Genomic DNA, 22,006 nt, shown 5'->3' with positions numbered 1-22,006 from the left:
ACACTAACTGGGCTCAGGAGCCTACCTGCAGGCAGGGCTGACAGGATTTACCAGTGGAGGGATAAGGGTTATAGCAGAGGAGATGCCAGGAAGACACCAGCTTCCGGCTGGAGCCACTATATAAAGAGAAGGGCCATTTACTGAGGGGAGGAAAGGCAGGTTTGGTTGGGAAGGAGGAGGGAACACTGAGTCTGGTATCTAAGTGCTGGTCCTCAGGGGCACTAGCTGGTTCTCTGTGTTCTCTGAGGCACACACTGCACTTCAAGGGCTTACTAGATGACTCAGAGGTATAAGAAAAACATCCTCCGATCTCTACATGTTCACTTCTCCCCACTAAATAAGTAACAGGCCTCCACTGGTTACATATGTGGTGTGAGTCTGGTCCCTCAGTCAATCCACCTGTCCAAGAGCCATGAGACAGTTGTAGGGAAGACCTTGAATGTCTTTAAGAAAAGAGAGTTGTGGGCATTCCACAACTCTGGGTACATAGAAGGACTGACAGATTCATTCCTTGCCATACATTTTGAGGAATTACGGTTTAACTGTGCCTGGTCAAATAGACTTAATTGATTATCATATATAGTTTCAAACAAAGTGATTAACCACCATAAAATCACAGAAAGCAGCTGTGAATGACTTCTTTGAGGCCATCTGCACTGAAGGTTTACAAAAGGCGCTAGGACAAGACAGGAACATGCTGGGGTAGCCACGTCTTTTACCACAATCACTAGCTCTTGATCAAGCCATATCACAAGACAAACAGTCATGAGTAATCAGATCTGACAGAAATTCACACAGAGCACTAGCCACAAATGAAAAGTCAGCTTTAGAAATGGATTCACACCAGTACAATCAACAGTTGGAAAGGCTGTACCTGAAGAGGACAGTCAGTTCAAATTCTGTTTAGTGAATCCTTGTCTTATCCTATCTAGTCATTTGTTGTTTATATTAGCTAGTAGTACCAAAAAACAGTCATAAATTCAAATATATAGTAAATGTGCCTCTGACCTACTGTGTTCTGCCCTCAATCCAGGGCCTTAGTGACATCAGTACTTCTTATGTGATACACTGAAAACTCCCCAGCCAGGCTTTCTGCCGATCGTCCCACCTCTTCCAATACAGGCAGGAAGATTTTTCTCAAATATACATATGACTCAGACAATTCTTGATTAAATCTCAACTCACACAAACCTAGACATATCTGGGAAGAGGGTTCTCCTTAGAGTACCTAATGGCTCCATTAGATTGGCTAGAAAACAGGTCTGGCATCTTCTTGATTAGTGACTGATGTGGAAGAGCCCAGCCCACTACAGATGATGCCATACCTGTGCAGGTGATCCAAGGGCATATAAAAAAGAAAACTTGGGGCTGGAGCGATGGCTCAGCCATTAAAGGTTAGCTTAATAACCAAAACACCAAGAAAGCAAACAGAGCAAGCCATGAGGAGCAAGCCAGTAAGCAGTATTCCTCCGTGGTCTCTTGAGTTCCTGCCTCTGAGTTCCTGCCTTGAGTTCTTGCCCTGACTTCAGTGATGGACTGTGACTAGGGCACATAAGCAAAAATAAGAACTTTCCTCTCCAAGATGCTTTTGGTGATGGTGTTTAATCACAGTAATAGAAACCCTAATTAAGACAAACACCATGGCATTGAAAGGAGAAAGTGAAGCTCCTTATCTGTATACTTTAGGTCTTCTGTGATTGGCCATGCCTTCTCTGAGCCGAATTACCCTACCTGGATCTCCAGGTTCCTGACACTGATGTGCAGGCCTGGCTCTGTGCACAACTTGTTCTTTCATGATTCTCTGGACTGTGCCACTATCTGAGTGTTCTTCCTACCATCACCTACCATCAACAGTGCCTCCTTCCAAACATGGCTTAGGCATCCATCCCTCTTTGGGGACTAGTTCTCTGTCTGACCCTACACTGGAACAATTGGGTGCAACTCACGAGGTGGTATTTCATTGGCCCAGAGCTCCTCACTACCCACCACAGAGTGGACACTTAGCTTTCTTTCTGAGTACAGTATGAAGGAATGATCTCAGGGCTCAGGCTTTGCTCAGGAGGGTACTCAGATTGGGAGTCAGAAACACAGGCTTGTGATTCAGACTTGGATTTAAGTCTTGCCTCTGACATTCACTTGCTAGTTGAAATTAGCAGGGGAAAGCTTAGTTTTCTATGCCTTTGACTCATCTTTAAAAGGAAAGGACATAATATGGACTTGTAGGAATTAAATGAGAAAACATATACAAAGCACTTAGCATAATATTGAACACATTGGATTTGATATGTCAACAGTTTATCAAATTATGTTCTTGCTATTGTTGAGACAAAGTCTCTCTATATAGATCTTTTAATCTTCCTGCCTCAGCCTCCTGAATTCTGGGTTTACAAGCATGTGCCACCATATCTGGCTTATGAAACACATTCCTTTTGAAAAAATTATTTATTTATGTATTTATTGTGTATGGGTATTTTGAAAGCCTATGTGTCTCTGAACCATGTGTATGCCTGGTGGCCTTAGAAGCTCTGGGACTGGAGTTACAGACATTCATGAGCCACTATGTGGGTGCTAGACTCAAATCCAGTCTTCTCAAAAATCAGGCAGTTCTCTTAACTGCTGAGCCACCTCTCCAGCCCCTCAGGATCCACCCCAGGGTCTCACACATGCTGAGCTACAGCCTCAGCCCAGGAATCTGTAGTTTGTAAAATAGAATTGCTTTCCTGTTCATTTATTCGTATTTATTTCTGTATGTATATCTGTGTACATGTATGTTATTGCACGGAGAGGTCAGAAACACATATTGGGTGCTGCCAATTGCTCCTCACCTTAGTTTTTGACAAAGGATTTCCCACTGAGACTGGGAGCTGAGTGTTTAGGCTATACTGGCTGGCTGTGACCTCTGGTGACCCAGCACAGGGGTTTCAGGCACACACCACCCACCTGGCTTTTTACATGGGTGCAGGGGATGAAAACACAGATCCTCATTCTTGCACAGCAAGCACTTTACTAAAACATGTCTCCAGCCCCAGAATGGCTTTTCTTTTCTGACATCTTGTTAAAATTGATCACAGATGGTATAAAGGTTACTTGAAGAACAGGCTGTCCCCAAATGCCAAATTCATAAATCCAAAAATTCATTACTATGTACAAATGACAATAAGAAAGAGTTTCTGTTTGATCAGAGGTGAATTTTTTTCTTTGGTGTAACTCGTGACTTTAAATGTTATTAAAAATTTTTAAAAATTACTTTATGTAAGTGTGTGTGCATGTACGGTGTGGAAGACTGAGGAAAACTTGTGGGAATTAGTTCTATCTGGAACTAGCTATGTAGACCAGGCTGCCCTCGACTCACAGAAAACAGCTTGCCTCTGCCTCCTGAGTACTGGATTAAAGTTGTGCACCACCATGCCTGACTAATTTTTTTAAAGTGATACTGGGAAGACAATTTAATGTAACTAGACAAAACCTATAAATGTTCTTAGAAGAAGAAATACAATTAATTTAAGACCAAGTATTTGTGTGTTCTTACTGATCAAAGGAGTTAATGATTTTATTATTATTTTTGCTTATTGGGTTTGCAAAGATTAAAAGGGCCAATGATAAACAGCTCACATAAGTGAGGATGTGGGCATTAAACATGCTTATTCAGTGCCGGAGGCAGTGTGCACTGAGGGGGATTTGGAAGGGTGAGTTGGCAGTATCTACCAATGTTTATATATGCACGGTCTTGATTTGGCAGCTACACTTCCACAAATCTAGGCTTCAAGAATATTGGTGTTTGCACAAAGAAGGCTATCCACGGTAGCTCTGTTTGTAAAAGGAAAATAAGAATCATGTCAATGTCTCATGAACCAGGGCTGACAGATACTGCTATCTTAGGTACAGGCTGGGAGTGTGTGAGGCCCTGGGTTGAGCCCCAGAACCATAGGTAGGAAGTCATGCTGACTTCTGTCCTGCAGTGAACTGGGCCTCTACTATTGCCCTGAGGTCATTCTCCCCAACCCCCCAGCCCTCCAGGCCTCACCATCCTGTGCTTCCTTCTAATACCTATAGAGTTTTGTCTTATGTCTTATTCTTTTGCCTGGAATGCTTTTCTCCCAAGCTTCCCCAAGTTTTCTTTCTCTTCCCTTTGTGTGTCTGCACCAGTATGCTTTCCAGTGGGCCTTCTCTGACCACATCTACATTATGGGTTCACTCCCTCCTTGTGCCTCACCTTGCCTGGCATCTTTCTGGTTCATTTTCCAGGTGATGACCTGTTCTCCACATCCTTGTCATCATTTGACACATAATCTGTGTCCTTGTTTATAAACTTCAAGAGGACTGTGGCTTTTGCTAGTCTATTTTAACAATGTTGGAAAGTAGGCTGGGGAGATGTGGGAAGAATGCTCACTGCTATAGATTTCTGTACCATTTCAAGTATATAAACACAATGGTTTCCACTCTCCTTGAAGGTCTTTAAAACACCTTCTTGGGGCTCTACTTGGATATGGTTTAAAGGATACATGTGTTGAAATTTAATATTCATTAAGTATTATTAAGCTAAGATCTCTAGAGGAGGACTTTGGAGAGAAGGGGGCCCATGTGACTGAATACTGGTAGCTTAACAAGAATAGGAAGAACAATGTCAGCTACTCAGGAGGCTGAGGCAGGAGGATCAGTTACATCCATAAATTCAAGGAGCCAGGACCACACAGCAAGACATGAACAAAACAAAATAGGAAAAGGAAGAAGAAGAAGGAGGAGGAGGGGGGGAGGGAGGGAGGGGGAGGGGGAGAGAAATCAAGAACCTCATGTGTGCCCTCATCTCCTCCCATCTGAGGCCCTGGGTCCCCTTGAGACTATGACTGAAAGAAAGCCCTTTTACATCTGATATGCAGAATCATAAGCCAAAATAAACCTTTTTCTTTGTAAAGATACCCAACCTCCAATGTTTCATTACAGTAACAAAAACAATAATAAACAGAAGATGACAATATTTTCTAAAAGGAACCAAGGGCGTTCCTAGGCATGTCTCCATTGTACATGCCAACTAGAGTTCAAAAACATCAATTAGTCTGGGCAACTTTTAGGAGTTCTCTCCTTCCACCATGTGGATCCCAGACATCAAACTCAGGTCATTGGTCTTGGCTACAAATGCCTTTACCTGCTGAGCCATCTCACAGCCTTCTAAGTCCTTTCTACTTAGTATACCGGACCCTTCTTTGTACCCACATCCTCCCTCCATGACCATTCCTGTGCTGTGTTCTTCCCACAGGAAAGTCTTCAACATTGTTGCCTGACTTGGTCCCATGTTGGGTACAGGATTCATTTTTAGTGTTAGAAGAAGCTTTTGTGAAAACATACTATCTCTTCAAAAAAAAAAAAAAACATGCCAGGTGGTGGTGGTACACACCTTTAATCCCGGTATTTAGGAGGCAGAAGCAGGCCTCTGTGAGTTCATGGCCAGCCTGGACTAGAGAGTGAGTTTCAGGACAGCCAGGGATACACAGAGAATCCATGCTTCAAAAAAAAAAGAAAGAAAGAAAGAAAGGAAGGAAGGAAGGAAGGAAGGAAGGAAGGAAGGAAGGAAGGAAGAAAGGAAAGGAAAGGAAAGGAAAGGAAAGGAAAGGAAAGGAAAGGAAAGGAAACGAAAGGAAACGAAAGGAAACGAAAGGAAAGGAAACGAAAGGAAAGGAAACGAAAGGAAAGGAAACGAAAGGAAAGGAAACGAAAGGAAAGGAAACAAAAGGAAAGGAAACAAAAGGAAAGGAAACGAAAGGGAAACCAAACCAAATTTAGCTGATAGACATGTCAGGGACACATTCGCATACCATAACAACTTTACTCTATTGGTGTCCCCCACAGGCTTGTGGCCTAGAGGCCTGAGTTAGTAAGGCCTGTTCCTCTTCTTGGGCTTTGCTCCCCTAAAGCACACCCAGTCATAGCACTGCCAACATGATCCCTGAGGGTCCACAGGCCTTGACACTAGTCTTCCTGAATTCTTGACGGTCCACAAAATCTCCTTGATGAACCCACAGCCCTTGCCCCAACAGGCCTGGAAAGGGAGGGGCTGCAGTTCAGCTCCAGAAAGAGGACCTGCCTGGCTGCTTGCCTAAGAATTCGGTCCACTCACCCTAGAAAGCAGGGCCACAACAGCCAGCTCTTGTCACTAATTTGGTGTGGAGACTGGAACTCTGAGGAGTCCAAGTGAGAAACCAGCCAGCTGAGTTTACTGCCTTCTTTTCTTTTTAAGAAAATCAGCTGGAATAAGAGTCAAGACGATCTGGGAACTGGCCCCTTGTGGGCAGTTACTTCCAGTGTTCTCTAAGTTCTGGCCAAGCAGCAGATTGGAGCTATGGCCCTCACTGAAAGTTCTCCAGCACGAAGCTAGCTTTGGCCATGCCCATGCAGAAACACCCACGTCCCACCCCTTTACCTATGCTCTATTGCTGGGGCCTAAGAGTCTCCTGACCCTTCAGAATAGACCCCTGCTTCTTCTTGGGGGATCTGGTTACTGAACTCCACCTTAGACAGGCGTGAAAACAAGCTTTGGAATTAGACTACAAATTCAGTCTTTAAAAAAGCTATTATGCTTATTACTTGGGGGCATGCACAGGGTTTGAGTGGGGTGTATATGTGCATGTGTGCTTGCATATGCATATGCATATTTGTGGGGGTCAGAAGACAACCTAGAGTGTTGTTCCTCAGATAACATCCAGACTTTCCTTTTGAGACAGTGTCTCTCATTAGGACCTGGGACTCTCCAATTAGACAAGGCTGGCTGGCCAACAGCGATTTTTTTTTGTCTTTGCTCTCCAGCATTGGGATTACAAGTATGCACCACCAAGCCTGCTTTTTACTTGAGTGTCAGGGATCAAATTCAAATCCTTGTGCTTGCATGGCAAATGCTTTGCTGGCCCAAAGTGTCTCCCAACAATGAGATTTTCAGTACGAGAACATAGACCTCAGCATTCATGTTGCTGCCTGTAGGAGATGTTGGTCCCTGCCGGTAAGATTATGGCTAGATCAAAGGAGCTGGGACAAGGTTGCCTTCCTAGCAGATAAAGAACCAAATCAATCACATTTATAAAGGGAGACCCCCCAACTTCCCTCTGTGAGGATTCTCAAGCATTTTCTCTTGTAACTGAACAGAACAAATCTCACATCTGACCACCCCAGAGTCTCTTGCTGGATTTAGAAACGATATTTGCTCTGAAACACACACATACACAGACCAACAACACACCATGGAACTGACACTGCTTGGAGCCTCAGCCCGAAGCCCAGGTGTCTCCAAGATATCTATGTGGCCTCTAGCTCTGCCTTTGCACAAAACTATGGACAGAAATTACTTAATTCATTGCTACCAGGTGCTAAGCCAAAGAATAGTAACTCCAGAGACTGTGACAATAGAAGGCTCACACTAGCTAGGCAGCATTGCCAAGCTGCATTTGCTTTTCTGTCCTTCAGTTCCACAAACACTGCCTACCACAGACCAGCAAACTTGCCAGGTATGAGGAAAAGACTGGTAAATTACACCTCAGTTCCCGAGGGGGAGAGGGCAGTGCTGGTGACTACACAGCAGCCAGCAGAGGAGCAAACACATCCCTGATGTTCTCTGGAGTGAAGGAAGCATGACCCAGGTCTCTCACTGGTTCCCTTGTTCACATGTCTAGCACTCCAGGAGATCTCAGTCGTCACACCTTGGGCTACTCACCACACTGGTTTTCTTCTTGGCCCTGACCCACTCCACAGGTCTCCTCCCGCTGTTTAGATGCTCTGGGGGACTTTTTAGCCATATTGACATCCATGCCTGAGAGCTGCAAGTGAAACTGTTCCCTGTGGGCAGCCTTCTTGAGCGTGCGGATGGCTTTCCGTAGCCTCTTCTCGGTCCGCTTTACCATGCAGCTCAGATTGCAGGAAGCTGTGGAAATGGGGGATAGGGCGGGGGTGAGGCAGATGGACAGCAGAATGGGGACAAGCCCACAGGCTTCAGTGAAGATGTCCAGGCTAGACCCACCAACACCCCAAGTTCCTGAACCTGGGAACCTAGAAGGCTGGGCAGCATTCAATTCAAACAGATTTGTAGGACCCAAATGGTAGGTTTAGATTTTGTGAAGTGGAGGGGGGAAAAAAATCTCCATCAAGTTTTAAACAAATTTAGTATAATTTGTAAGAGTGAAATCAAACAGGAGATACTTGAGGGCTTACGCTAGTTTCTGCCCCCACCCCCCAGAAATGATGGAAAAATGGAAGGCAAAGAGAACGGGTCCCGAGAAGCCTGGCACTGCAGATGGCTTTCAGACCAACCTGTCACCTCCTTTTTGTAAGTTTCCCGTTCAAACTCAACCGTGATAAACATTTCCTTGGGGGCTCCCGGGACTTGCTTGCCAGAGCTGCATGTAAGGTTTGCATACTGGAAGCTCTCTTTTACCGGGCTGTGCCTCTCTGTATGAAGAAACAAAAAATGATCGAAAGCCAAGTCCTGGCAGACCACTAAGCTGAGCATTCGTTAGGGCTCAGTAAACATTTCATTACAACCCTCTAGGGACCATGTGATTCACTCCACATGCTGAGCCATTGCCAGCCCCCAGCCTGGAGTCCCGGGACCCAGGACATTTTCATTACTATGTAACTTTATAGTCTAGTTCTTGAACATTCTTTTCTGGGTATAGGCTGGGTGTCTCCCATTGGCCAGCCACATATGCAGAAAACAAGAACCAGGGGCCTGGGGTTGTTTTGTATTTCTGATGAAGGCTAGCTAAGGTGGTAGGTGTTCTCACAGTGGTTTTTCTCAAAGTTGCCTGGGATGGCCTGATGCTGAAACTTCAAACAATGAACGAAAGGAAACCAACCACTGTTTCCTGTCCAACGGACCTTGGTGCAACTCCATCCCAAAGGGAGATTCAGAATGGACATCAGTGGTGATGTCTTATTTCAAACAAACATAAACAGTAAATAGCACAAAGATTCAACAGAACCAAACAGTATCATGAAACCATGTAAAATGGAATGTGGAATGCTTGCTCTAAGACAGGCTTTGTAGCTGGTGGTAGTGGCCCATGCCATTAATCCCAGCACTCAAGAGGCAGAGGCAGTTGGACCTCCAGAGTTTGAGGCCAGCCTGGTCTACAGAGTGAGTTCTAGGACAGCCAGTCCCACACAGAGAAACCCTACCTCAAAAAAACAAAACAAACAAAAAAAAGGAGATAAACTTCGAATGTCCCTATTCTTGATTTTCATGGTGTCCCCTCTGCCCAGGGCTTCTGATGAATCTGTTGACTCAACAGACAGAACTGAACCAAACAAAACTACAAAGCAGGACCACATATCCACAAAATCTAATTGCATGTCTTTTAAAACTGACTGTATTGAACTGAAGGCTATCTGTGCTATAGACCATCAGGCCAGAGGAAGAAACAAATTCATTTTTTACCTATACTTTTCCCCAAACATAAATTTTATAGTTTTAAAAGGTATTTTTATTCTTATTTATGAATGTGTGTATACCACATATATGCAAGTACCTAGGAGGCCAGAAGAGGGCATTAGATGCCTTGGAGCTCGAGTTACAGACAGTTGTGAGATGATCAACATGGGTGCTGGGAACTGGACCAGGGTCCTCTAGAAGAGCAGTCAGTAAGTGCTCTGAATCAGAGCCATCTCTTCAGTCCTATTCTTAAAGAGCTAACCTCAACGCTTAAATGGATTAAATTTCAATTTGTTTTCCTTTCTATTTTGTGTGTGTGTGTGTGTGTGTGTGTGTGTGTGTGCTGTGTTTCAATACGAAGTTTACATTATTTATTTATGTTGTAGTTACATTTATGTGTGGTTACACACATGAAACAACTCACATGTGACATAGGTGGTGGCTTGTGGAAGTCAGAGAACAACTTGCAGGAGTCAGTTCTCTCCTTCTACCGTATGTGTGGGTCCTGGGGAATCAAACTCAGACTATGAGGCTTGGCAGCAGGCTCCTTTACCTGCTGAGCCATCTAACTGGCCCTAACACTATTTTTATTTACTTATTTTGTTCTTATACAAATTTTACTCTGTGGTCCAAGCTATGTAACAGAGCTAACTTTGAACTCACAACAATCTCCTGCCCCAGCCTCCCAACTGTTGGTATTACAGGTGTGAGTCACCATGTTTAGCTCTTCCCACTATTAACATCTTACTTCAACACTGGTCCAATCTACTAAATAAACTCCAGACCAAATCTGTTTTTGTTTTTGTTTTAAATAATACTTTCCTGGGCTGGAGAGATGGCTCAGTCGTCAAGAGTTCATATTGTTCCTGCAGAGGCCCAGGGTTTGATTCTCACTCACACTGGGTGGCTCACAACTTCTATAACTCCAACTGCAGAGAGAGCTGACTCCTTTGGGCTCTGTAGGCACCACACTCACACATGCATACTCACATACATATCCACACACAAGTACACATAATTAAAAATTACAGTAAGTCTTTAAACATAAGTAGTAAGTAATACGGGGGCTGGAGAGATGACTCAGTGGTTAAGACCATTGGCCATTCTTTTAGAGGACCTAGGACACCTACAAGGTGGCTCAGAACTACTTGTACTTCCAAGAGATCAGACACCCTGTCTGGCCTCCATGGGCACTAGGCACATATGTGGTGCAAAGATATACAAGAAGTCAAAACACCCATACAAATAAAGTAAAAAAAAAAAAAAAAAAAAAAAAAAAAAAAAAAAAAAAAAAAAAACTTTCCACCGGGCGTTGGTGAGGCACACCTTTAATCCCAGCACTCGGGAGGCAAAGGCAGGTGGATCTCTGTGAGTTTGAGGCCATCCTGGTCTCCAGAGCGAGTGCCAGGATAGGCTCCAAAGCTACACAGAGAAACCCTGTCTCAAAAAACCAAAAAAAAAAAAACTTTCCTAGTTAAAAAGTACAAGAAATTGATTCAGCCCTAAACAGGACATTCATGTCACCCCTGTTAAAGCCCAGGGAACATCTCAGAAGAGGGGACAGAATGAATGGAAGGCAGGGATAAGGGTTGTGAAATACTTTCTTCTGGCCATGACACAGCAAATGCGAACATGATCTCACAGCGGCTGCAACTATCTGCAAAGGGCCTGCCAATACTCAATCATGGATCTCAGAGGGGCTCATGGGGCCTTATCCCTCCCTTCCAAACTGTATACTGACAGATTCTGGGGGAGGAGCAGCCATTATCTTCAGCTGTGTACCTACTGATGTGCCTAACAGCTTCCAGTGGTTAACTACAAACCCAAGGGCAAACAAACAGCCCTGGTTAAACTCAGTTGGTCAGAAAGTAAAACATCTGATGGAAAGGAATGCTAGGGAAGAAAGCAGCACAGTCAATTTGCTTGTTTCAGCAGGTGTAGTCATCCTTGGATGACATTTGTTCTACTACCACCCTGGGGTGGAGGGGAGGGGCACAGTTTCCAAACACCAAGGCAGAAAGAACACTGGATATTCTATCTTTGTTCACCAATGTTATCATTTCCAAGTCAACCCCTGCTTTCATAGCTTATTCTTCAACCAAGTTCTAAGATTAGAAACTTTAACTCAATGCAGTCACAAGTGGCTGATTCATCTCAAGCCCCACTGACTTGTATAAACTCTAGTGTTTCCCCAATGACCTCACAAAGGCCCTCCTGAGGTATAACCCCAGAACAGCACGGGGGTTAGGGAAGGCTCTACTTCTCCTAGAGAGGAAAGTCCCTGCAGATTCTGAATGGCTCATTGACATCTGACAAGAGTTTGTATCAGCTGGACAGCCATCTCCAGCTCAGCTGGTCACATGTCTCTCACCCAACATGCAGGCAAGCTCCCTGCACCAGCCATCTGATTCCATACCTGGTAGTGCTGGTCGCAGGCCCTCGGGAGACAGCTTGGCCTTTTGCAAACTACACTTGCCTTCATTTAGCTTAAAGGTTACACTTGTCCTGACGGTGATGACATCTTCAGAAAGAAATAAGTAAAAGAAATTACCTTCATAGGCAAAGGAAGAGAACACCCACTGGCTGGGTCTCACCACACACTGTAGCCGATGAACCCCTCTAACCCTTGAGATGATCCAATAAAGGTGTGGATCATGAGGTGTCCATTACCATGCACAGGTTCCCCTGGAGCCTCCTCAGAGTTAATCTTATCTCAAGGGAGAGACGGATCCAATGTTCAAATGTAACAGAAAAAGGACCCCAAAAAGTCTCCACAGCCAGGAGAAAGACAAGGTCATTTCTGTGTCTTCTTGAGAAGAAAGGCAAGTATCCTTCTGCTCAGATCTAAGTAAGATTGTTGAGGGAAGTCACTTCTATGTGTGGCTTCCCAGAGAGATCAGGGCTGAGGGAGCTGCCAGTCCAGATGTGGCTACCACTTCTGGATTCTGGGACGGAATAAGTATAGAACTCTGTTCTCCCAAAACTGATCTTAACTATACGTTGGGCGAGCCGGGCAATGGTGGCGCACACCTTTAATCCCAGCTCTCGGGAGGCAGAGGCAGGCAGATCTCTGTGAGTTCGAGACCAGCCTGGTCTACAGCCTGGTCTACAAGAGCTAGTTTTCCAGGACAGCCTCCAAAGCCACAGAGAAGCCCTGTCTCGAGAAAAAAAAAAAAAAAAAAAAAAAAAAAAAAAAAAAAAAAAAAAAAAAAACTATATGTTGGGCTGGAGCCCATGCCTCTAATTGAAAGCCTTCTGGTCTGTGAAAATTTCAGCACCTTCCTTAATCTCAGGTTCCTCAGTGTGTTAAACGCACACAGCTAAGCACCTTTTTTACCAGGATATTGTTAAGGATTAAATGAGATAATGGCAAAAATAAATGTTTAGCTGGTTCCCTGGTACATAGTAAGAACTGTTAGCTATTTGCTTGCCACGGTTTAGAGTATCCCAGATGACCAAGGAATTACCACTGGGGGATTTGGTGCCAGACCATGAATTTGCCGGGCGTTGGTGGTGCATGCCTTTAATCCCAGCACTCGGGAGGCAGAGGCAGGCGGATCTCTGTGAGTTCGAGGCCAGCCTGGTCTCCAGAGTGAGTGCCAGGATAGGCTCCAAAGCTACAAAGAGAAACCCTGTCTCAAAAAACCAAAAAAAAAAAAAAAGACTCTGAATTCAAACTACTTGAGTTCAAATCCTGACTCCTCTATTTCTTATCTGAGTCACTTTGAATAAGTCAAGTGTATATATAATCCTATAATCCCAACACTTAGGCAGCTGAAGCAGGACTGTCATGAACTCAAGGTCATCCTGAACTACATAATACATTCTAGGCTAACCTGTGTTACAAAGTGAGACCTGCCTCCAATATTTAATGCATAGAGTTTCAAGTGAATTAAATAGCCTATTCGATGGAATATAGTATATAGTAGATGGAGTATTTTAACTTCTGAACTACCATCTTGCTTGGGATTTTAAACTTTGAACATCTTTATGATATAAACATCAAGATATAACTTGGACAGTTTTGTAACAAACTGGCAAACGTGTCCTTATCTGGGAAGTTGAGGACTCCAGAAAACATTGGACTTTTATTCTTAGTTCTGTGACAAACGAGAATAGGTTCAGGTCTCTTTCTTGAGACAGAGTCCCACTTCCCCTGTTCTGTCCATGCCACCTCCACCATATGTCCCAGGTATGATCTCTATTGGGCCTTTAAAGTGCTCTGGGGATACAGAGAATGTGGGGTCCATGAAGCGCTTTCAGAGCTCTGTGGACCTCTTGTCAATACGGTGACCCACCCAGGCGGAACAGGACCTCCAACCACACAGGAGACACTCAGTAAGTACGGTTTCCACAGGTAAATTAGAATCAAACACCACATCTGTGGGCTAGAACACCTTGTAATGTGCTCAAAGCACCCAGAAAAGAAAAAAGCAAACAAAGCCACCCCCATTAGCAGCACCCCATGAAAGAAGCCCATTGAATGCACTGAGCCCCTGCAAGAACACAGTTTGGTAATTACCCCCAAAATCAGAGTCATTTGATTTTTGCTGTCTGCTTCTGAGAGAAGAAGAAGAGCCGCAGGTGACAGAGTAGGCCTCTTGCAGTCCTGACAGATAGAATGTGGAATTGTCAAGATGACAGGCTATCCTGGTAGCAGCTGAAGTCAACCCCCACCCAACTCCACGTATGCCACTAGAAAAATACCTAGGATATGGGCTCTCAAAGCAAGGGCCTCTGGTGGCCAAGAAGCATCTGGTGCAGAACCAGAAAGCCCTTTTTGCACATCTGACACCCAGAGGCCCTGCCATGAGAACCTTCCCGGGGATTTATGCCACTCACCTGAAGAGAGGTGAATGCCAGAGTGACATCTTAGGAAGCACCTGTCTCCTCCACCACTCTTACCACAGTGCAGGGACACACTGGGTGTCATGCTAGTGGGCAGGAAGCCCTTCACTTCTAGACAGGACAAAACACAGACACTTAAGGTAACAGAAGCATGTATGCAAGTGTGATGAGAGTCACACTTGTGTGATAAGTGCACCAACGGCCCAGCCTTGAGAAAAGGCAGCAGTGCTGACCTCCCTCCACAGCCTTGCCTAGCTGACTCAAGCCCCTCCTCCCACTGAGGTTGAGGAGGCACTTGTCTGTTGTTTGTTCATGCAAAGAAGCAACCATGAAACAGAAGGAAGCACCAATCCATGCAGAAGCACAACACTAAATGTCAAGGAGCCTGCAAAGTATCTCCTGTTTTTTGGACTTGTTAAAGACCAGCTGCTGCTGCTTCAAGAAGTAAGACTCCATGGGAAGGTGGACTTTGGGCCCCGTGGGGTATGGGAGCATACAGAGCCTCAAACCTCTGGACTCAGAGTGAGACTGTAGCCACATGTGTACTACGGAAGGATGGAGCCTCTTACCCACACAGTCTTTTTTATTCCAGTGGAGCTTGTACCCTGGATGACACTGGCACTCATAGCCACCCACTGTGTTGATACAAACTTGCTGGCAGCCTCCATTATTGACACTGCACTCATTGGTATCTGTGGAACAAAAACTGTCTCCTGTCACAACAGTACATAAGGGGTGACTACCTCTCCCTTGAGGAAGAAGCCATAGATGAATCACATGGTTGACAGACAGTCATTATCAGGGACATGTACTTGGCACCTGCTGACTGTACTCTACACTCCCCACTGGCATGAATCTCAGTTAAGAGCTTTTAGCCATTGACGGGAACACTCAGAAGGGAACACACCACTTTCAGATGTCCAGACTTGGACCCTGCATGGGCTTTAAATTTGAAACTACACAATCCTCTGAGCTACACAACAAGGGAGACAGACAAAATTAAGACTCCCTACTTGCCTGTTTCCACAGTTGAGAGAGAAGAAAAGTTGTGTGCACCTACCCATCCCCAATAACTTGGGACTGAATCCAAGCTGGAAGGTAGCTCCCAACCAGGTTGACATCTGTTCAAGGGGTATCTCACTAGAGTCTCATGATGGGTGAGATAAAGTGGTGGGTATGCTTTTAGAGTGCCAAGAATGTGTGGAAAGAGAGAAGGGAGACGCTATCATCTAAAGCACCATTATCTGTTCTTCTTAAACACAGGTCATGAGGATTGGCAGGAAGTATTCCAGCCCATGGTCCCCAATCCCACAGATACTTAGAATCACCACAGTGACCTTACAAGTTGTTCTGAGGTCTAGATCTATTCTCAATGATTGCTGATTGCTGGGAAAGTAGTGAGAATCAGTTAGCACAAAATCTGACTTATATATAGCATAGTCTACTTGACCACAAGGGTATAAGACATGAGCATATACTGTTAAATGGACACAGAATGAAGAGATAGTCAATGTCACCTTCCAGATCCAAGCCCTAACAGTAGGGCTTAAACCAAGACTTTGCAGCCGGTGCTCAGGCAGAGCAGAACTACGAGTTTGCTGGGTACCCTGACAAGCCTCTCTGAAGACAGCAACATTATCTTCTTCTGGAAAGGATAGGATATTGTCCCAGCTCCTGAAAGATTCCCATTCTCCAAATATGAGCACAAGTGACTTCACTGAAGAATCCCACGGCTGACAGAGCTCAGTTCCTCTGTGCCCCCTTCCATACCCGATGTGCTAATGGGGTAAATATTAGCTTATTCCTTTTCAACAGGTTCTTTTCTTGTTGCCACTGCCCAGGAATGCACTCTTTGCCCCAGTATAGGAAGATAAGCCTCAATGGTGGCCTTGCTCCCAGGCTCAGGCTCCCCACAAAGGGGCAGCCCACTCACCTCCACAGTGTGTGAAGCCATAGAGTGTGTATCCTCTGTTGCAGGCACAAACAAATGTGCCAGGATGGTTGATGCAGCTGTGGTCACAGGTCCTTTCCAAAGAGCATTCATCCACATCTGTAATTATCAAAGAGAGAAGGGAGCTGATACCAACTCTGCTGAGTGAGTAGAGGTATTTGTAGCAATCACAGGTTGCTGACTGACTTCCAAATCACACAGATAAGGAAAACGGATCAACTTATCACTTTGCTCATTTGTATCAAAGAATATGTTGAGGAGCCCATACTAACTATAGTCATTCCCGGGCCCCTTGGTTGTAAATTCTTTTTTGAAAAGATTTATTTTTATGTGCATTGGTGTTTTACCTGCATGTATATCTGTGTGAGGGTATCAGGTACCCTAGAACTGGAGCTATAGACAGTTGTGAGCTGCCATGTGGGTGCTGGGAACTGAACTGGGTTCTCTAGAAGAGCAGCCAGTGCTCTTAACCCCAGAATCATCTCTCCAGCCCCTCGGTTGTAAATTCTATTGCAAACTATACTTGCTTTGAAGATCTCTCTCACTCACACTTACTTGTTGGACTGAGAAATTTAAGTTACATAAATTGTGTGTGTTTGGTGTTGTTTTGTTTTTTCGTTTTTTGTCAACTTGACACATGTTGGGGTCACCTGAGAAGAAGGACTCTCAATTGAGAAAATGCCTTTATAAGACTGCCTAATAGGCCAGGCGTTGGTGGTGCACACCTTTAATCCCAGCACTCGGGAGGCAAAGGCAGGTGGATCTCTGTGAGTTTGAGGCCAGCTGGTCTCCAGAGCGAGTGCCAGGATAGGCTCCAAAGCTACACAGAGAAACCCTGTCTCAAAAAAACCAAAAAAAAAAAAAAACAGAAAAAGAAAAAGACTGGCTAATAGTCTGTGGAGTATTTCCTTGATTAATAACTAACATAGGAGGGTCCATCCCACTATGGTTAGTGCCATCCCTGGGCAGGTGATCTGGAGTAGCATAAGAAAGCTAGCTTAGGGCCTGGAAAGATAACTCTGTCTAAGAGCACTAGCTACTCTTCCAGAGGACCCTGGCTCAACTCCTAGCACTTACATGGCAACTCACATCTGTAATTCCAGTTCCAGGGGAATCTGGCATTCTCACATACAGGCAAACAAAACACCAATGCACATAAATAAAGTTTAAAAAATAAAAAAGAAAGAAAGAAAGCTGAGCAAGTCATAGAGCGCAAGCCAGTAAGTAGTGTCTCTCCATGGCCTTTGCTTCAGTTCCTGCCTTCAGGTTCCTGCCTTGCTTGAGTTCCTGTCCTGACTTCCTTCAGTGATAGGCTGTGGTATGACATGTAAGCCAAATAAACCCTTTTGTTCCCAAGTTGCTTTTGATCACAGTGTTTTGTCTCAGCAATAGAAAGCAAATTAACACATAAATGAAGGTAAATGAGTTACCTAAAAGTAGGTTCATAACCTAGTTTAAAACAAAAATGCTAGCTATTCATTATCATTTTTCTGGTTTTGTTTGTAAATGCTTTGGTTGGAGACAATTCTGGTTTCTATCTCTCTCATCTTTGTAGAATTACTCCTCTGGCCCCAACAGGCCAATTGACCCTGTGTCTTAACACCCTCTGCATTAAAATTAAATACATTAACACCAAAACCCTCAGTGATATTCTGTGAAAGATGCTGAAACTGGGTTGGATAAGGCATACATTGGATCTACTTGGAAAATCTCTTGGTTGTGTTACTCCTCTATGTTTGTTGGTTTCTTTTTAATCTTTTGGATCTTTGCTCTTTGGGGGCAAATAAATAAATACACATGGAGACTTTTTGTTACTTATAAGTGCCCAGCCTTAGCTTGGCTTGTTTCCGGTCAGCTTTTAAAAAATTATCCCATCTACCTTTTGCCTCTGGGTTTTTACCTTTCTCTATTCTATATACCTTCCTTTCCTTCTTACTCTGTAGCTGGCTGGGTTGCTGGGTCCTGGCGTCCTCTTCTCCTTTTCTCACTCCTCCCTCTCTTTTTGAACCTAGATTTCTCCTGTTTATTCTCTCTGCCTTGCAGCCCTGCCTATCCCTCTCTCCTGCCTAGCTATTGTCCACTCAGCTCTTTATTAGGTCAATCAGCTGGTTTAGACAGCCTAAGTAAAACGGCTTCACAGAGTTAAACAAATGCAACATAAAAGAATGCAACACATCTTTGCATCATGCAAAAAATGTTCCTCACCATAAACAAATGTAACACATCTTATAATAATATTCTACAACACCTCTATGGTAGAGGATTTACATATTACTCTTTCCAGTGCCCTCTATGTCCCTGGCTCAGTGGGGATATATTCCTAGCAGCAAGCAGGGCCATGCAAACCAGCCTCTGGAAGCTGCATCTGTAAACCTGATCATGTTTTTGTTAGTTAGTTTGTTTGTTTTGTTTTGTCTCACTCCCAGAACTCTTGGGATGGTTTTAATTGGTGCCTCCAAATAGATAAACCTGGGTTACACTTAGTGGATAACAATCACACCATTGGACTGGACCACTTTTTCTACACCAAACATGCCATGAAAAGCTACAGCAATAAAAGGCAAACATGTTAGCCAGATGTGGTAGTGTGTGCCCGTTCTTGGGAGGCACTTGGGAAGCCAAGGCTGTAGGATCACTATGAGTTCAAGGACAGCCTAGTTCAAGCATTTTCCAAGCCAATGAAGACCTGATTCAATTCAAAATAACAATAAACAGAGGGCAGGGGTTCATGTATCAAGAAAAATGAAAACAAAAGATAGGAGGGCAAACTCTTGCAAAGCTCTTCTTCCCTGCTTTTTCCCAGAAATCCTGACAGTTTCTTCAGCAAATTCACTCTGTACAAATATTTGTTCTACCAAGAGCAATGGATGGAAAAAAAGAAAAAGTCAGTTTCTCCCCTTGTACTTGATGCCATTCCATGAGATCTGTTATTAACTTCAGCCAGTTGCTGACAAAGTGCCCTCGTTCAGTAGCTGACTTTGGCTGCTCACTGTGGACATCTGCTTTGCCAAAAATAATGAGATCACTTTCCTAATTCCTTTTTAATGTGTTTACACAGCTTAAACATATTTCTTGCCCTATACATTATGAAACATTGTATGGAACAGCAAATTTGCTTTCCAAGTCATACCAAAGCAAACCACAAAATAATTATCTAGAATTAGCTCACTGAATTTAAAGGAGAATGTATTTGAACTGCCTGTCAAATTATGTATTAAGAACAAAGGGAAGAAAGACTAATTTACTCTGTAAAGTGTCTTTTTTTAAAGTTGTTACATCTTTTGTCTTGTGTGTATGTATGTGTTCATGTGTATGCCCACATGTGTATGAAGGTCGGAGGTCAGCATCAGAGGCCTCCTCAATTGCTTCCCACCTCATTTTTTGAAACAGGGTTTCTCACTGAACCTGAAACTTGCAGATTCTGCCAAAATGGCTGGCCATTGAACTCTAGGGATTTCCTGTTGCTGCCTCCCAGGACTGGATTGATAGGCTCACACGGCCACACTCAGCTTTGTAGGTGGGTGTTGGAGACCCAAACACGGGTCCTCCGGCTTACTGGCAAGCACTTAGCCCACTGAGCCATCTCCCTGGCTCCCAGTGTTACATTTTATATTCTGATTTTTTATACAGTGTTGGGTTTTGTTTTGTTTTGAGGTTTTTGTGGTTCTGTCTGTTTGTTTGTTTTGCCTGTGTCTCTAGCCAGGTGGTCTCAGACTTGATATGTAGCCAAGGACAGCTTGGAAGCTTTGGTCCTCCTGCTTCTACCTCCATGACAGGTGATTACAGGTGTGCGACACCATGTGTGGTTTATGCAGTGCTGGAGGTCCAGCCCATGTCTTTGTGCATGCTAGGCAAGCATCTACCAACTGAGTTATACCTCCACCCTTCAATGAGCCCCTGATGCTGAGATGCCTAACAAAATAGGTAAGGCAGTCCTTATTCCCAAAAATGGAACAAGATAAACAACAGTGTATCTTTCCTGAGATTTTCTTCTTATATACCGATAAGGCATGAAAGCTGTTTATCTAAAAACAGAAATGATGTTCCCCCTAAAACAGTTGTAAACATTGACAGCTGCTGCTCGCTTTATATAGGAAGGATACAGTTGAACAGGAGGCTATAGGGGCTAAAGAGATGGATTAGTGTTAAGAGCATGTACCACTCTTACATAAGACTGAGTGGAGTTTAGCTCCCAGCACACACCCCAGGTGGCTCATAACTACTTGTAACTCCAGCTCCAGGGGAATGGATGCCTCTGGCCTCTGTGGACCCCTTACATGCACCCGCCTGCACACAGACACACACATACACATACTTAAAAAAAAAGTCTAAGTAAAAGAAAGAAAAGGAAAGGGGTCCAGTCTATAATCTTCCTATGAGCCAAGAGGTATTTCTTCCACTCCCCTCTTCCACCCACCTCAAAGAGTAGTCATCTACTCTAAGGGCTAGAAGACACCAGCTGGTTCTAGATGAGTTGACCTCAATTTTTTGCTAGGAAGAAGTATTATCCAAATCTACAGATTTTTGCCATCAACTTTTGTCAAATATTCAATTGCAGTAAAATAAATTTTAGAAAAGAAAAATGATCTCTAATCTCAAGATCCAGCTATAACCCTGCTTGTGCATCATGTGTTCTGTTCCCTTTCTTTTGGCACGCCCTGCTGTAATCAAACCTGATAGCTTTTTAAGATATTCTCTGATGTTAACAGCTTAGTTTCCAAAACATGTGTGAGCTACACCATGTTTCCATTCAACCTAAGATGAAACAAGTGACATCCAGGTCGGAGATTGGAGTCCATGACTCCATCAGGAGCAGGGTGAGCCAGTCTCTACCAAACCAGGGCTCAAAACACCTTCTCTGTCCACCTCAGCTACTGTTTCAGCACATACCTTGGCAAGACTTCTCATCTGTTAATAATTTAAATCCTTTTTTGCAGCTGCAGTCAAAACTGCCCACGGTGTTTTTACAGAAATGATTGCAACCTCCATTCCGGGTCTGGCACTCATCGATATCTGTAACAGACAAGCACTAGGGAACCACGGGGCAACAGCTGCCTGGCTTTCCCCCAGTCCCCAAACTGCTGTTCTGTGTGTCGCTTATCCTCAGAAAGAAAAACAGACCCACAAGAGCACTTAAGAATGCTCACTGATGGTTTCAATCTTACAAGCATTTTCCTGTCTGGCTGACAGAAAAGTCCCTCTTCCAGTTAACAATTCTGACTTTCCATGCCATTGAAAGCATTAAGGAAAGAAACCCTGGAAAGGAGTGGTGATATCATGTTTTATTTTATTCTCCTCCTCTAATGCCCTCCAAAGATGAGACAACCCCTGTTAGTACACTTTCTATTCTAGCTTAATGACTAAAGCCATAAGGGATAAGGGCTTTTGTTTAAGCAAATTACACAATGATCAGATGGTCTCAGTGTTTTTTAATGATTCCTGATACTTAATCTTATCTTTCCCCAGTTTCATCTCATAACCGGTTTATCTCTTTTTATCATGCTAAAGCACTAACAAACCCTTTGTACTCTTGCCCATGAAAGACCAGCAAGTCATTAGGGTCTGTCTTCATTAGTAAAAGTTAGTGGTACAGTTATTCGTTAAATGCTCTGGATAATAATCTCAGCCGTTATTTACACAGTAATCTCGGGGCTATTATTTATGATAGGTTGATATTATCTGCTGCCAATGAATGTTCCATGAACTGACTTTTGCTAATAAGGCCACTTGTCTAAAGTGGATTATCTGATGCTTGCAGAGGCTGACCTTCTCAACAGTTGGTGTAATTAAGCCACTTC

At 44.0% G+C, this 22,006-nt stretch overlaps 1 protein-coding gene across 1 annotated transcript in view; it reads right to left on the bottom strand.

Moving 5' to 3' along the window:
• Positions 1-22,006, bottom strand: part of Scube2 (signal peptide, CUB domain and EGF like domain containing 2) — a 66,122-nt gene that overhangs the window by 19,032 nt on the left and 25,084 nt on the right. The window contains 8 exon segments of the mRNA XM_027410062.2: positions 7,697-7,903; positions 8,290-8,427; positions 11,826-11,930; positions 13,932-14,018; positions 14,252-14,368; positions 14,827-14,949; positions 16,191-16,307; positions 21,099-21,221. Coding sequence (XP_027265863.1) covers positions 7,697-7,903; positions 8,290-8,427; positions 11,826-11,930; positions 13,932-14,018; positions 14,252-14,368; positions 14,827-14,949; positions 16,191-16,307; positions 21,099-21,221 — 1,017 coding nt within the window.

Source organism: Cricetulus griseus, chromosome 3, assembly GCF_003668045.3.
Source record: "Cricetulus griseus strain 17A/GY chromosome 3, alternate assembly CriGri-PICRH-1.0, whole genome shotgun sequence".
In the NCBI taxonomy this organism is placed as follows: Eukaryota; Metazoa; Chordata; class Mammalia; order Rodentia; family Cricetidae; genus Cricetulus; species Cricetulus griseus.
The sequence above is the reverse complement of the archived record's forward strand: the minus strand, read 5'-3'. Positions and strand labels throughout refer to the sequence as shown.